The sequence below is a fragment of the Leuresthes tenuis genome, unplaced genomic scaffold, assembly GCF_036924035.1.
Source record: "Leuresthes tenuis unplaced genomic scaffold, fLeuTen1.0.hap1 SCAF_3, whole genome shotgun sequence".
NCBI lineage: Eukaryota > Metazoa > Chordata > Actinopteri > Atheriniformes > Atherinopsidae > Leuresthes > Leuresthes tenuis.
Window position 1 is genome coordinate 29,352,830 of NW_027325357.1, and position 17,659 is coordinate 29,370,488.

Genomic DNA, 17,659 nt, shown 5'->3' on the forward strand with positions numbered 1-17,659 from the left:
TGGTCAAAAATAACTCCAAGGTTCCTCGCTGTAGAACTAGAAGCCAAGGAAATGTCGTCAAGAGTAACTATATAACTAGAAAATTTCTCTGTGGAACGCTCAGGTTGAAAGACAACCACTTCAGTTTTGTCTGAATTTAGAAGCAGACAGTTCTGAGTTATCCAGGTCTTTATGTCTTTAAGACAGGCTTGTAGTCTGACCAACCTATTGATTTCATCTGGTTTCATGGATAAGTACAGCTGAGTATCATCAGCATATCAATGGATATTTATGCCATGCTGTCTAATAATGTTACCTAATGGAAGCATGTATAAAGTAAAAAGAACCGGTTCAAGCACAGAACCCTGTGGAACTCCATGACTTACATGAGGAAGATTCTTCATTTACAAGAACAAACTGAAATATTTCAGATAAATATGACTTAAACCAGCCTAGTGATGTTCCTTTAATCCCAATAACATGTTCATGTTTCTGTAATACAATACTGTGATCGACTGTATCAAATGCATCACTGAGATCCAACAGGACAAGCACAGAAACAAGTCCGCTATCAGAGGCTAAGAGGAGATCATTGGTAACTTTCACCAGTGCTGTTTCTGTGCTATGATGATCTCTGAATCCTGGCTGAATCTCTTCGAACAGATTCTTTCTGTGCAATTGATCACAAAGTTTAGTTGAAACTATTTTTTCAAGAACTTTAGACAAAAAAAGGGAGATTGGATATAGGTTGATAATTAGCCACACTACTGAATCAAGAGTAGAGAGTTTTTTAACTAAAGGTTTAATTACAGCAATATACTGTCAACAAAGACAGATTGATCAAATCCAATATGGAAGTGTCAATTAAGGAGGAAACCTTGAACATTCTAATTGGGATTGGGTCTAAGATACAAGTTGATGGTTTAGAAGAGACTATTGCTGTTGTTTGCTCAGAGAGATCAACTGGTAAGAAGCCGTCAAAATACAAATCAGGTTCTAAAGATACTTCTAAAGCTGCTGTACTTACAGCTTTCTTGCAGTCTGCTTTAAAGCAGCTGTGAATTATATCAAGGAGCCAACCTCTTCTGACTGATTACCTTCCTTTTCAGAGGGGCAACATTGTCCAGTGTTGTACGCATTGAAGCTATAGTGCTGTCAACAAGAGAGTCAAGTTCTTTTGGAGTAAAATTTAGGTAGCCGTCCTCTGTCATATCTGCACATGGCAGTGAAGAAAAGGATGATGAAATCAACTCTTTTTAACTGGTTACAGCATTCTCTGATAGACACCTTCTAGATGTAAAATTCTTCTCAGAAGCTGTATAGTCAAGTAATGTAAATTCAAAAGTTATCAAAAAACAGTCAGACAAGACAGGGTTATGAGGGAACACTGTTAACTGTTCACTCTCAATGCCATAAGTCAGCACAAGGTCAAGGGTATGATTAAGGCAGTGAATAGGTCTGTGAAAACACTTAGAAAATCCATTAGAGTCTAATATAGAATTAAAGTTAATATTTAGGCTGTCATTTTCAACATCTACATGAATATTAAAGTCACCCACTACAATGACTTTATCTGTACTCAGCACTAACTGGGATAAAAACTCTGAGAATTCAGACAGAAACTCAGAATAAGGGCCAGGTGGACGATACACAACAACAAACACAAGAGGTTTTTGTGATTTCCACTTTGGGTGGGAAAAACTGAGAATCAGAGATTCAAAAGAGCTAAAACTAATCTTGGGTCTAGGACTGATTAGTAACCCTGATCTGAAGATAGCTGCCACTCCTCCTCCTCTGCCTGTGGTTCGAGGAACGTGAACATTTAAATAGTCAGAGGGAGTTGATTCATTAATGCTAACATGATTCTCCTGCTGCAGCCAGGTTTCTGTAAGACAAAATATATCAATATGATGATCACAGATCAAATCATTCACTAACAGAGACTTCGAAAGGAGAGATCTAATATTCAGCAAACCACATTTAATAGTTTGATATTTTTGTTCAGTTAAAGTTTTTGTTTTAATTTTTTTTGCACAAGAGGATTTGTTCCTTTTGTGTTTATTGATTGGGAGGGTTGTCATGTTTTTGGATGACTAATAAATTCGTCCATATTTGTAGAAATGAGAGTCGCTCCTTCCAAAGTGGGATGGATGCCAACTGGACACCAAACTAAGAGGGAGCAATAGACTGCACACATATATACTGCACACAAAGCACCCGTGCCATCGTGGAGCACGCTAGTGTGCTGAAGGCCAGGTGGATGTGTCTCGATACAGCGAGGGGCAAACTGCTTTAAATCCTACAGAAGGCATGTCAATGTCACATTATTCTATCATGCTGTGTTTTGCACAATATTGCCATGAATGAGGGTCTCACACTACCTGAACCAGTCCAGGCAGACAACATGCCGGAAGACCCCCCTCATGGACCGCCCCATCTAAGTGCCATCATGATGAGGCACTGTGGCATGCACGGGTGAGGTGGGGGGGTGGTTAGGGTGCAGGTCTCTACAGTGGTGAAGACACGCCAAAAGTTGCTTTTTTTTCTCTTTCCGCACCTGCCCTTCAAAACGTTTGCATGCCACTGATGAAGCAAAAACTGATTGCACAGCTTTAGTTGGAGTCATCAAACGCCTGGCCATGGCGAGACATTTTTTAAAAGACATTTTCATATTCTTCTTCTTTATTTCGGTGACATTACGAACCACAGGTGACACGGAATTAACAGCGCTTTACAGTAGCAACTTCTTCCCATTTCTTCACTGCTAAAAATGATTATATGGTATTATTTTGGGCATGGAGTCTGCAAATTTACTATCCTCGTGCACGTGCACTTAAATATGCACGGGTGGCATTCATCATGTTTACGCAGGTTGTTTACACACTTTTTCCAAAGTTAAGAGCATTTGTTGAATCTGACGTGGCGTGTTCATACGAGACTGTCATTAGAAAAAAGAGAGAAAGTTAGAATAAGAATACAAAAATGTTCTTGAATGAGGCCAAATGTCTTGATTTCGCTTCCATGCATGTGTGGGACAAAGATGGTGGACAAATGAACTGGCTAACTTGAGCTGTAATTGTAAATCGACTCAACTGTGCATGTAAGACTGGTTATCACCTCTGTAAATCAACCCTGGTTTTTCTTCTTTCTTCTTTTTTTTTGTTTTGGGGTAATCCAGGAAATCAAAAATTTGTGGATCCTCGCACTCCTTTGTGTTTTTGTAAAAGTCATGTAGTAATTGAACATAAATGCTCCACTCATCAACCCATAGATGATGCTGTAACTGTACATATATATGTATACCTTGTTATGTGTCCATGTTTTAATAGATCATCACAGTAAGTTCACAAGCTGAGAAGCATGCCACTAATCTCATATTCTAATGTGTTTGTTTCTCTAACAGGATAATGAAGAACATAGTTACTCCACTCTGAAGTCCAGAGATACCAGCGCCCGGGTGTCAGGGCTGAAGCCTGGCACCAAGTACATCTTCCAGATCCGAGCCAGAACATCGGCAGGGTGTGGACGCTTCAGCCAGAATGTAGAGATTCAGACTGGAAAAGCAGGTGTGCGTGTGTGTGTGTGTGTGTGTGTGTGTGTGTGTGTGTGTGTGTGTGTGTGTGTGTGTGTGTGTGTGTGTGTGTGTGTGTGTGTGTGAGTGTGAGTGTACTCTATATGATATATTGAACACCAAAAAGGGAGGATAGTGTATCACTGAATTGTGGTAAAGCCTCCTGCTGGACATGAGCCATGGGAGACTTTCAGCTGTGGTATGATGTTTGATGTGGTGGAAAAAGTCCAGTAACAACATTTTGTTCTGTTAAAAGATTTGGCACACGAGGCTTCTCAAAGCCAGGCCAGACAGCTCAGCGTGATTCAAGGCTAAAGAGGTTTGGGTGTCAGTTAGGCCGACAAACACCGCAGTACATCCCTCTGTCCAATTGATCTGTGCTTTATTGTTTGTCACCCCAGTCAGCAAAACCACTGCCTCTCCCAGCTTCTAACAGCTGCATACAGTGAGGGGGTTGAGGTAGGAGACTTTATGAGTCAGTCTACCTGAGGCAAGAATACAGAATGTTACTAAAAAAAAACTTTTATTAGAATATTCATCATCCTTAATATGGGATTTGGAAGATAAGGTGCAGAGCAGGCTGTAGGTTTGCAAATCACCTCCTGCATGGTTGTAGTCCCAGTGCTGTTTCACTGACAAATACTCTCCGTTCTTTCAGCTGATCACCGGACCCCGACTCTCCTCCTACAGATACTGACCCATTTTAAACTGCAAAAACAAGAAGACTTCACATATCCCATGAACCAACATGCAGAGCAATCAATAAGTCTTAGAGTTTATGAATAAACAGACTGAGGGGCTTTTATCCAGCTCAGAGTCATGTCTCAGCCACCTACTTACTATGGATATTCCAACTGTTAACTCTAACTTGCTGTAGGTGTAATCTGATAACATGACTGCTGACCATACAGTCCACCACTTTGATTCAGACTGAAAAATCTCAACTACTGTCTGGATTGTGATGAAATTTTGCACAAATCCATGGCTCCCAGAAAATGAAACCCACTCATTTTAGAGATCTCAGAGAACACCAACCTGGATTTAAACAGGAAAATTATTTAATTCGCAGTCTGAACATCTAGGATTTTTTTCATTTTCATTATTTAAGTGCCTTGATATGACAATTGTTGTAATTTGGCACTATATGCATAAAATTGAATTGAATTGAATTGAATTGCTTTTAAAGTGTCATAACAAATATTATATGGAACTACACAGTCTGTGAGCTGACAAAAATATCCCAGCCTACACTGTGAAGATTGGCAGTGGGGAAAAATAAATGTTAAAAGCTGTAATGATTTGGCATATTTTTGGAATAACAACTTCAACTGTTCCACTGATAAACCATCTACTTGTAAAAAGACTTTATATATACTTTATATAGCTCCAGGTCAACACTCATCATTGCTGTGTAGCCCAATGAGTTGTGAGAAGCTCTAATGAGCTAATGATCCCAAGTTTGAGTCCTGCAAATGAAGAACATATCAATATTGCTGTGTGAAAGCTCAGCTAAATTTGAAAATTGAATCAACGTCTTTGGCTTAGATTAGACACTTTCATTTCTAGACCAAATTTAACTCAAATTTAGACTAGTTGTCTATGGACCATTTAGATGTCTTTTCCACATCTTTTCAACCAAAATAACTTAATGCTAATTAGGTGGAATGCAAGCAATTTATACATCATATCTGACCTGGCAAAGATTACAAAGTCTCACGAGCTGTCCCTGGTCTGAGCCTGCAAACAGTAAACTCACATGATTGGCCGGCATTTTCACAGAATTGTAGAATATCCCAGATATATGTCCTGCGATTGAAATCATTTCTGAAGATGAGCTGGCTCTATTTTCTTCTTGTAAATGTCTAACACAATTGTTCATTTATTTTACTCCTCCAGGTTTGTTTCAAAAGATTGCTTTTGATTTACCTCACTAATGAATGGAAACCTGGCTATTAAGATGGGTTGCCATGAAATCCAACCCACAATATTGCATGCCAGCCATCACAAAACTTACATCCATCCATTTTCCATACCCAATTTATCCAATTCAGGGTGGTGAGCATGGACCAGACCAAGGTCGAAACCAATCATTAAAAACAACAATATGCCAACCTCCAGTATTTTATTTTAATCCTCCAGTTACGTGATTATGTTAAGTGCTGTAACCTTTGTATGGTATCTTTACTGTAGGCTGGCTCGTACCTAATAATTTCAAAATGACGAGTAATGTAACTTTATTTACACCTCTGAGACTGAGACTGAACGACGTGTACAACACTTTATCACTGATTATGAGTCACATAATCAGCTCCATTGGCACACATTTCTTAGCTGCAGCCAGGCTGTGGTTCTGTGTTCCTCTTCCCACAACCTCACAAATAGGTTACCCACAAGGTCACCTTAAGGGAGACAGTTTGCTTGCTAATAATCTATGAACTTAAAATATTCAATACATATTAATTAGTTGTTGATCAAAGGTTTTGCTTTACAGGCCAACAGATTGGTGACAATTTGTTTAAAATAAGCTTAGAATATGTGATAAGAGTTGAAAACCCAGAAAGCATCAGGCTAATCAACTGTCAGTGTCAGCTGTCACTTAGTAGCGCACAGCAAACATCAAAGCTCTGCATGAAATGTCAGTTCCTTCAAAGAAAGCGGTCCAAAATGGCCACCGTGACACTTATTAGAGGATCCAAATTTAAACTCATTATACTTAAGATAATAATGGCTGAATGAAAAAAATGATTGACTTAGCACCCTTGGAGAGAAGTTGACATTTTTTGAAGGGGAGAGCCCATCTGATCGCACTTTTCATTGCCTACAGCCTCGTCATGATTGTTCTCTCTTATCAAATATCCTCTAAAATAAAGACTTTCTCATCAAACTTATCGAAGTACAGTCTAACAAACCCACTGTTGTAGCTAATAGTGTTAATTCACTAATCAGTCAAGTTCATATTTGCCATTTTGTGGTGGAAAGGGAGGGGATTTGCATCACGGAATCAGTAGAGACTGATATATCTAAGCTATTATCATGTCACTATCTCAGCAAGTGCATGATTAAAAAACTGCAGAGTGCATTTTATATACAATCCCATTTCCAAAAAAAAGTTAGGATGCTGTGAAGAATTTAGATTTAAAACAGAATGAAATGATATGCAACTCTTCTGTACAAAATCTTTATAGAAAGCAGAAAACATATCAAGTGTCAAAAGTGGGACATTTTATTATTTTATTAAGAAAATGTTTTTTCATCATGAATTTAATGGCAGAAACGCACTGGAACAGGGTCAACAAAAGACTAGAAAAAAAAAACTAACCAACAAACAAAAAAAACCCAGAAAACTATGAAAAATCATTTGAAAAATTATAATTATTATAATTTAAAACATTTGACTGCTCATCAAATGCAAATCATGACAAAGAAGAATGCTATATCAGACAAGAATGGGACAGCATTCCTCTCTCAAAGATCCAGTGTCTGGTCTCTTCAGTGCCCAAACATTTATAGACTATTGATTAAAAAAGAGGGGATGCTAGTGCTATGCTATGCACAGTGGTAAACATGGCCTTGTCCCAACTTTTCTCAGATTTGTTGCTGCGATCAAATTCAAGATGAGCTGATATATCTTTTATGAAATAGTAAAATATCTCACTTTTACGTTTTCTATGTTGTATTATGAAGAAAATATTGATTTAGAAAATTTGCAAATAATTGCATTCCGTTTTTTCAAACAATAAATATCCATCTAATCCCCACTTTCAGATAGATGTACTGCGGTAATTAAACACAGGTGTGCGAGCAAAATCTCTGCCAAGTCGAACAGTGGGAACAAAAGAAAAGAAAAGAAAGGAAAAATGGTACCTTAAAACAAAAAAAGGGAAAAATGGTTGAGGATCAAATGTATTTTGTTTTTGTTGACGTTGTACATCGCGTCCCGACTTTTTTGGAATTGGGGTTATAATGTCCATTTGTAAGTTCAGGAAAGACGGTTCTTCAAGAGTTTTTATCTGTGTAAGTTGGACCGAACAGCTGCATCTTTTATTCTCATGTGCTGCCATTCTTGTTTGCATTCGTTTAAGACTTTGGCACAGGAAGATAGCATCCAAATTCTTATTCTTGGCAAGCACAAAGCTCGAGTACAATTCCTGCAGCCACCAGTGACCGCAAAACACAGACTTGTATGCATCACAGGAAAAAGATGAAGGCAATAATTCAGCTGCACTCTTTTTTTTTCAGTTTTGCTATAATTCAATAGCATTGAGGTTTTGACAAAAACATGTTTGTCTGCCTGCTGTGTTGATAGAAATAACATTTAATAGCTTATTTTTTGTTATTGTCTCATTTGATTAAGAGAAATGAAAACAGATCGGTAAACAGCTGCGCACACCAGTTCAGCTTGAGGTCAGGAGCGTTAATCTGTGAAACTGTTTTCTGTCACAAGGATCCTCCCACTGCAGATATTTGCATTCGACTGGTTGTTGACAGTTTAAAGGATGGAGTTGGAATGGAATTCTAACCTTACCTGCCATGAAAAATTATTTTCAGCCACCACATTTATTTGGTCAGTCAACACACTCCCATTCCCATATTAATGCTCGGTCAAGAACCCTTTGCACCAATTTTTAATACAAAACGGAGCTGCTATACACCTGCATGTGGCCACCTCCCTCTCTCTGTTTCACTGGCTGCATCAAATGGAAAATGCTGTCAGGAAATGTCTTTCTGCAGTGCTCAGTAAACATCAAATAACGGAGACCATCAAGGAGGTTGGAGGGGAGGGAGACATGCATCCAACTCCAAAGCATGGTACCAACATTGGGATGACCGTTTTTCATCTTCTTTCTTTATCAATTAGTTTTTTTTTTTTTTACTTCCTATACTTTTTTTATGCATCAAATGCATTTTTTACATTGTCATGGAAAACAGTTGTACGACTGTTACATTACCTGACTGGCCAACCCTATACATACAGAAATTGGGTACCCTGTGGTTTATGAACTGATACAGCAGGCATTTTATATTTTTGATTTTCCTTTAGAAGATGTGAAAAGGAAAAGGTAACCATTTACCTTTTCCTTTGTTTCAACAAAGACTACGTGTACATAAAAGGGAATGGAAACAACTTAACAAATCACATCTGACCTAAAAAAAAGATTGACGCAGCCAGCAAGCCAGCAGCACGCAAGCCCCAGTTCTTACTAGAAATGTTATTATTGAATTATTTCCTGAAGAAGATCTCTCTCTATCTTCTCCTTGTCGATGTCTACCACAGTTGTTTTCTTTCCTCCTCAATGTTTCCATTTAGGATAGATACTTCTTCTATTGAATTACAACGGACAACAATGTAACCAGTGCTGCCCCCTTCTGACACACTGCACAGCCTAGTTTAGTCACTTGCCACCAGTTCATGGAAATATGTTATACATTTCTTTTTTTTTTGTGGATTTTAAAATAATCAGAACAGATTTGTGTCGCTTCTGAATAGAAACCCAAGAAGTATGACAAACAGGGAATGAGGTTTGGGTAACTAAGAAATTTACTGGCATTTTGTGTCACAGTAGGTTATAAAGTGAGATTTTTATTGACTATAAGGGAAGCAGAGACCTAATTAACTGAGACAACAGTCAATCTTTTCAGACTAGATTACAACATTAGCTGAATGTCTTATAACCATAATACTACAGACAAGCTAGGAAAATACAAACAGAAGATAATCAGAAAGTACAGAGGAGCCCTTTAATGAAGCTCCAGTTGCCTGTTTACCTTGTGTTTGCCAGAGTGTGTGTCATTGTGTCGTGTTGTTGACTGTGGATGGCAACTTCCTCTCTGCTCACACTTTATGTTTGTGTGTCTCTGCAGCTCCTTTGCGTTATAACACAATGACCATCATCTGGATCTGCTTGGCCCTGGTGTCAGGCCTGGTCACCTTTCTGGCCATCATCATCTGCAGGAAACGGCAAGGCTACACTTTACCACACTACCCATCGCTGCTGTGTGTGGAACACTTTCTTACGCTACTATACCGTGCCTCTCTTTGTGTAATGTTGTTTGTGATTAAATCTCTTCTGTATTTCTCCTCTGTATTTGCCACACGTATTGATAGTAAAATGAGAGCTACGTTATAATCTCAGTAAAGAAATACTGAAAATGTGATCCAGAAACTAAGAAGGATCTCATTTAAGCCTGTGTTTGACAATCAAAAATACCTGTAGATCTCCTTTCATAATGAAATGTTATGATAGGTGCACAAATTATCTGCACGATGTTATGTCAGTATTACGGATGTGTATAGAGGTGTTTTGAAAGCTAATGCAACCAAACATTCCCTGTCTTCTCACTCTCTTATTTAGCTAATTTCCCAACTCGTAATTTCCACCTCATGGTGGAATTAATTATGTTGATTCATGTCCAGTAGCTTGCAAGCCAAATGTTCCCACTTATCCCATCAGCCCACCCCCACCTTCCCCTTCCCTTTTGATGTCTTTTACTTACAGCTCTATAGTACTGCAGCAATAATGAATTTCATTGCCTTTAATTAATTCATACTTCAGTGCATATTAAGCTTTTCATATCTACAGTATTCTGTTTTAGGAGAGAAAAAAATTTGTTATAAAGGCGAGATGGTGATGTCATGAGTGCAACTTCAATAGATCCAGCAAATGCTCCTAAGATAGAGATCAAGGAAAAATGTTTTCACATGCTGGAGATTAGGTAAAGGAGCTACTGGCCTAGTTACTGATCATTATATTGAAAAATGCTGTCTGACTGAAACCACCAGGGACAATTCTACTGTTTGACCAGTAAAAAAAAAAAAACACACACACAATGCAGAGGAATGAACAGGTGAACACATCAAACAGTTTTCCTGTTCTGCTTGTAGCATTTTTTACTCTTTAGTCATATTCATAGAGACCCCCTGAATCAGATGTGTCCTTGCCTTCAACATATAACACTATGTCATAATTTATTTCATAAAAAACTGAGTCAAAATGCAGGAGCAGTGTGTGAAAAAGTCCACCCTCATAGCTATCATAGGAATTGAGAGGGTGAGTAGCAGTCAGGTGCAGCTAATTAAATGCGCTTCCTTAACTGATCTGTGAGCACCTCTAATAAAGCAAAAGTTTTGTTAGTTTGCTGGTCTAGAGCATTCAGATATGTGTTAACACCATGCCATGGAGGAAAGACATCAGCAATGATCTTAGAGAAGCAGTTGTTGCTGCCTATCAATCTGGGAAGGGTTATAAGGCCAATTCCAAACTATTTAGATTCCATCATTCTATATTTGGAAAAAAATATTCATAAGTAAAAAACGTTCAAGACAATTACCAAATCTTTCCAGGAGTGGACAGAATCAGAGAAACTGCAACAAAATGTTAAAGTTCATGACAGCACAATTAGAAAGAGACTGTACAAGCTGGCTTGTTTGGAATGGTTGCAAGTGAAAGCTTCTTTTCACTAAAAAAACATGGTAGCACCTCTTAGGTTTGCAAACTTACATCAGAATGAAGCACAAGACCTCTGGAACAATGTCCTTTGGACAGACAAGCCCAAAGTGGGAGATCTTTGGTCGTAATGCACAGCAGCACGTTTGATGAAAACCAAACACAGCATATCAGCACAAATACCTCATACCAACTGTCAAGCACGGTGGTGGAGGGCTGATGATCTGGGCTTGTTCTGCAGCCACAGGACCTGAACACCTTGCAATCATTGAGTCGCCCATGAACTTCTCAGTATTCCAGAATACTTTATTATTGAATGTCCATCTGTCTGACAAGTAAAGACTGACTGAAACTGGGTCATACAGCAGGACAATGATCCCAAACACAGCAGCAAATCTACAGCAGAAGAAAAGAAACAGAGAGTTGTCTATTCAAAGTACAGACCTCAACCTGTTTTAAATGCTGCGGTGGGACTTTAAGAGAGCTGTGCATAAACAAATGCAACAAACCACAATGAACCTAAGAAACAATGTACAGTAGACTGGACCAAGCTTCCCTCACAGGAGAGACTGATAATGTCCTACATGAAAAAAATACTTCAGGTTATTGCTGCTAAAGAAGGTTCAACAAGCTGTTGAATCATGGGGTGGACTTGCCCACAGTTGTTCTGCACATTTACCTAGTATGTCTTTCTTAATTAAATCACACGGTGTAATATGCCACGTGTTGCTGTTAATCTGTTTTACCTCATTTAATTTTTTATCTGGTAGGTACCAGATTTTTTAAATGTCCTAATATGTAGAACTTTAGAATTCAAAAGCCCTAATTTATTTTTTACATGACTGTGCTTCCAAAGAGAAGTGTCTTGTACGTCACCAGCTACATTTTTAAAACAGCTTCTTCAGCACAGCCCCTGTTGAATGACAGCAGTCCACAGATCAATTCGAGTGCATGCAGGACTTCAGTACCACCCAGTTACACTGGCTTGTCAGTCACTTTTATATCAAATGCTTTTTAATATACTAGGGAATGGGGATCGTTTCTCCATGTAAGCAAAAAAACAGCAAGAAATGAGGTTCCTTGTAATGCATCAGTATAGAGGCAATGCCAACTGCAGACAGGCTAAATGAGCAAATAAACCTTTTTTTCTCGTTCTCCCCTAAATGTCTCAATATGAGAATATCCATAGAAAGAGTTTTTCTTTTACAAAAGAAAAACCTCATAAGAACAGACCATATAAAATATGGACTCACCCATGTTGACCTGTCCCACTGGTTTGTGTACTACCCTTTTCAGCTGCTGGTATTTTGTCTTTTTTGGAGTAAGAAAAGACCATATTTGGAAAGGGAAGTAGTGCTAAATGATCTAATTGCTATCCTACTCTGCTCAATGTTTGGGATACATTGTACATACTCCACAATGCTAAAACAACAAACTTTTACCTTCCAAACAATTCTAGAACTCATAATCTCTGAAAACTGTTTTAGTCCAGTTAAGCAGAAAACAAGCAATAAACAGTGAAATGGCAAAGGAGCTAACAAGCTAAAAAACTAGTAAAAACAGAAAATCTAAGTTTATAAAAACAGCCATGAATCAAAACGATGTGTATGTGACTTGAGTTCACTGTCAAATGAGCATTGTGTCCCTAAGAGTGTTACAACATCACTTCAGTTCATAGAAATTTGCAGATATTCATTATGCACAGCTGTCTTAAGGTCCAATCACAGCATTTAAGGGACTTCTGTTCAGACTTTATTTTTCAGATCCAGTGGATGTGTTGAGCTTCTACGAATAGTCTATACTCATGTTCAAATTAGTTTGTGAAATAATTTGTCCAAAACATTAATTCACCCAGAGTATTTTTTTAAATCACACAAAGCCACACAATAGGGCCAAGATTTACCAAACTGGGAAAATTAGCATGTGATTGCAAATCATATATACTGTAGCACCAATGGGAGTGTCCAGGTCTACTAGTGAATTCCTAAAACTGTGCAGATTCACAAGAAGAAGTACAAAGTAGAGTTCAGTAAACAAGCAGAGTTGTTGATAATTAGGAGCCTGTACTTGACCAGTGACGCAGCTCACAGGCCCATAGTTAATTTCTTATAGAAACACAGGCCATATAAGCATAAACCTGATTAATTATCCAAATAAAATATTTAGGACCACTCTTTGTCTCAGAAAAAGGTTGAAACTTAAACATGTGTTGACATGCAACAGATACGGGCCTCAAGTAATATTTTAGCTTTTTGAAAAAAAAATCCCTAGTCTCCAAGCTGTTTAAGCTCCTGGGTCTTGTTAGTCGAAACGCAAATTTTGAGATTTCAGGTAATGTTTTACATTTCCTCCAGTCAGTGTCAGTTAAGAATAGTTTGCGGTCGTTCTGAGATTTTTTGTCTTTTTGATATGTTCCTCTGACATTCTTAATAAATTTCCATGTGTAGTGGCTCTCTTCCCTCACACTCTGTCCTCTAGCGACACCCATTCATGCAATTCTGGGGTTTGACGAAGAGTGGTGCTTCTTGAAGAAAAACACAATAGTTTCTTGCAAATATCAGTAGCAAATTTGACAGAATAAGAATATTTAATTGTGGCAACATCTGTGCATCCTTGCCACAGTAACGTGGTCACGTCAAGTGCAACTGTTTAAAACATACTATACAGTCTCTCTTCATTACTCTCTTCTCAAACTTGTATGCACTGAAGGAGAACTTTCTATAAACGTGTGTGACAGAGCCAGGAGGAAAAATCATGGTGTCCATGCCTTTAGTCACTATCTGCGCCTCGATAGTTAATACAAGCAGTCATATTTTAACATCAAAACAGAGTTTGCATAAACTGCAAAGAAATAGTAAATCTGGGCCTAGACCACTTACTTTTACTATGTGAGCAAGGGTCTAAATTCTAAATGAGAGTCAAAAAAATAGAAAGAAATATGAACCTCTGTTTTTAGCTTTGGAGCAGAAATCTCAGATGGCTTTCTGGACTGATGGGCATACTGAAATCAATTTAATTTGCATGCTAGCTATCACTAGGAGTAAATGAGAACATGTCTATTTGCTGTTTACTTGGGCTAACCCGTTAAATTGATCTTTGTTTCGATCTTCACTGTTGCCAGTGGAAACCCCAATTAAGAAGGAGAGCAAGTTAGGTGGTTGCTCCCCATAATGAACTTGTCCTAAGTGATGAATGGCTATGTTGAAGTTAATAATTCATTATTAGTGATTATTGATATGTTAATTATGAGCTGTGATCAAAGTTTGATACTACAAATGTTCCACTGTTGTCCTGTATTCATCCGTCTGTATGTTCATGTGCGCCTGTGTGTGTGTGTCTGTGGGTGTGTGTTTGCATGTATAGACACTGTGGCTACAGCAAAGCCTTCCAGGACTCAGATGAGGAGAAGATGCATTATCAGAATGGTCACGGTATGTTTGGCCCATTCCTCAATTATTACCAATAATAGATTAGAGCATATTGCTTGGAGGGATTGCTTTTTCATCCTTGTGTAATAAAGTTCATCCTCGGAGCAAACAATTTTCATCAGCTTCTGATTACAGGAGGATGCACTCCTTCTTCCGTATGTGCTGTTTATTCTCTCTCTCTGACTGTCTGCTCCTCTCTCTGAGTTCTTTCCTCCCTTTTCATCAGGCTTTCCCTGCACACACCAGTGACAGGGGCTCAGATGTGATGTTGCTCTCATTCTCCGATATGTGACCAAATGCTAATGTTGTTTATCTTAGTGTCATTCCCCGATGCGAGGTTCTATATCGACCCACACACGTATGAGGACCCCTGCCAGGCGGTCCATGAGTTTGCCAGAGAAATTGAAGCTTCCAGAATCAAAATAGAGAAAATCATTGGCTCAGGTAAAACCATGAACTTGTGTGCACTCACACACACCGACAGAAAAAGCGACAGAGACACACACATACACACCCAGAGCAAGAATCATTGGCTAAGCTAACTTAAAATCATTGGCCAGTGTAAAGGCTGTGGTGTGCAGCAGAGAGGAGGATAGCTGAGCGGAATCAGAGCATTGCGTGGGACTGTCAATCAAAGCTCCTCAGTCATGCAGGGAATACTAACACTGTGTCAGCTACACAATACACAGTGTTACATATGACTGCTGCAGCCACACAGAGAAACATAATATATAGAACACAAACTGCAATCACATTTCGAGTTCTTCTGAGCTGAAGATAAGAACAAAGGGATAATTAGCTACTGTATGTACTTAGTGGACAGTCTGTAAGTTGATTTCATTCTCTTATCTAACCAAGCAAATTAACTGACACATTCTCATTTACACAAAAGGCTTAAGAGGGGGTGAGGGTGCAGCTGAGTGTAGTGGATACTCATTATTCTGGAATATACAGTATTTAAAGGTTGGAGGTGATTAAAGTGCTACATTAGAATGACCTCTGCCCTGTGTTCAGGAGAGTTTGGGGAGGTGTGCTATGGACGAATGAGGCTCCCAGGGAAACGAGACATCCCGGTGGCGCTAAAGACCCTGAAGGCAGGATACACAGAGAAGCAGAAGAGGGACTTCTTGGCCGAGGCTTCCATAATGGCCCAGTTTGACCATCCGAATGTCATCCGCCTGGAGGGAGTGGTAACTCACAGTACGCTGACACAAAAAACATACATCAGTTTGAAGAATTGGTCATATTCAGGATTGTTCATTATAAGATGTTGGTCTAACAGTAGCTGCATTCATCCTGAACTGCTGGATATGAGATGCATAGCTCAGTAATGGACTTCTGCTCAGTGTGCCAACCAGTTACTCTTAGAGTAGTCTATTTATGTCTTTATACTTGCACTTTTCACATAAAAAATTCTCCAGAATGAAGGCTAATGTTTCTGTTGATGGTATCAGCTGAGCTCTGTCTGGCTCACAGTGCATTTCATTATCTGCTTTGTCAGGACCCCATGGTATCAGACTGTAACGCACAAGAAACCCACAATTGTAATTTTTTTTAAAATGTAAAAATACAATGTGGTTACCATTGTAAAAGATTTTAAGGTAGACATTAATTTTGTTCAAACCCTAATCAAAAGCTCTGGTGCCTAAACCAAACAGCAAGGGAGAGTGAAAGAGAAAAATCTATCATCAGATTGGACTGAAAGCAGATGTGAACCAAGGTGAAACAAAGTGGAAAAGTATGTTGAAGCACCACTCCTGCTTCCTGCCAAAGACTGTTGCTTGTGTTAAGGCTGCATTTGCGTGTTAACACCAAAGTATGCCATATCTTTGAAACACTAACAGCTTTAATGAAACAGCTATATTTGACACTTTGGGTATGAATACAGGTTGATCAGATAAAGCATGCTAGGATAAGACTATAAAGCTTTGCAGATACTGTGGGATTTTGATTGATCTTTACAATGTGTTAACTCTGACTACGCATTTTGATTGGCCTTTCTCAATGGCAAAAACCTGAGTCTTCTGCTCACAGTGAGCTCCATGAAGTTATTTTTCAAACCTGAACCTGATGATAAACTGCAAATCTAGCAACACTCCCAGTAATACTTGTTTCAGCTGAAGATCTTCTGTTTGGATTAAAACACCTCTGAACACAGAAACAATGTTGAGTTTTTCATGTCATTTTTCAGTGCTTTGAGATTAATTACCAAACACTCTGGCACTACAAGATGCCAGAGAGTACTGCTTGTATTAATTCTAGCTCATAAATAATTTTTTCTTACAGTTTGTATAGAAATACAACATTACTTAATGTTATAATTCCGTAATTCTGAGTCTTGTTTGAAATGTTGCAGTTTTACAATAAAGTTTTAAAAACAGGCTCAATTCTATACATAGATACAGCTCAGGTTTCAATTCAGTGCCCTACCTCGCTATACTATATATCCCATGAAACGATGTCTATTTTCCACATGTCTCTAGTATTTGTTTGGCCACAAATTCTCAGAACATAATAAAGGTAAGGAAAGAAGGGGATGGTTGGAGGTGCAAAACCACAAGCCTTTGTACAATTGAATACTTCTGGGCAAGAGATCACTGGTGTGGAAATAGTCCTGCACAATATTATATTATAATACTATTATATATATTTTACTTTTCTACTTCCCTCTGACTTACGATTCCTTCCATTTGTAGTACACTCACCACTGCAAATGATTGAGGTTTTACTCTAAAATACCATAGTTAGGGTTAAGATTAATGTACCAGGTTAGAGGTATATGTTACAAAATACATGGTTAGACAGTTAGAAAAAAACTGACATGGTTATGGCTTACAGACTTTGATATTTATGCATTGTTTCATGTCATGTAAACATTACCTGAGAGATATGTTACCATTCGAATTTACAACCATGAATTGTGAAACAAATTGTCTTGGCTGTGGGTAAAGTATTCCTTTAAGTCAATGTTGAAAATGTAATCAAATGAAACAGTCGAGTCAAGGAACTGTGTTTGCCATACTCCACACATGCAACACACACAGCATCAGTGTTTGCATGTAAAAAAGTTGTTTACATCCTGCATGCTTCTGTTTTTTTTTTCAGGTAAGCCAGTGATGATCATCACAGAGTACATGGAGAACGGCTCTCTTGACTCCTTTCTCAGGGTTAGTATTTATGCTCTTGGGTATTTAATAACTACAGGAATATGTGCTGCTCCTGTTTTGCTGCACATC

The 17,659-nt window shown here is 38.5% G+C and overlaps 2 protein-coding genes across 2 annotated transcripts in view; both read left to right on the forward strand.

Moving 5' to 3' along the window:
- The window catches only part of epha8 (eph receptor A8), a 162,287-nt gene that overhangs the window by 125,706 nt on the left and 18,922 nt on the right, over positions 1–17,659 (forward strand). Inside the window, exons 10-15 of the mRNA XM_072382925.1 lie at positions 3,383–3,545; positions 9,413–9,545; positions 14,359–14,426; positions 14,742–14,867; positions 15,438–15,623; positions 17,529–17,590. Coding sequence (XP_072239026.1) covers positions 3,383–3,545; positions 9,413–9,545; positions 14,359–14,426; positions 14,742–14,867; positions 15,438–15,623; positions 17,529–17,590 — 738 coding nt within the window. The remainder of the gene's footprint in view (positions 1–3,382; positions 3,546–9,412; positions 9,546–14,358; positions 14,427–14,741; positions 14,868–15,437; positions 15,624–17,528; positions 17,591–17,659) is intronic.
- The window catches only part of cunh1orf50 (chromosome unknown C1orf50 homolog), a 274,707-nt gene that overhangs the window by 98,670 nt on the left and 158,378 nt on the right, over positions 1–17,659 (forward strand). The window lies entirely within an intron of this gene.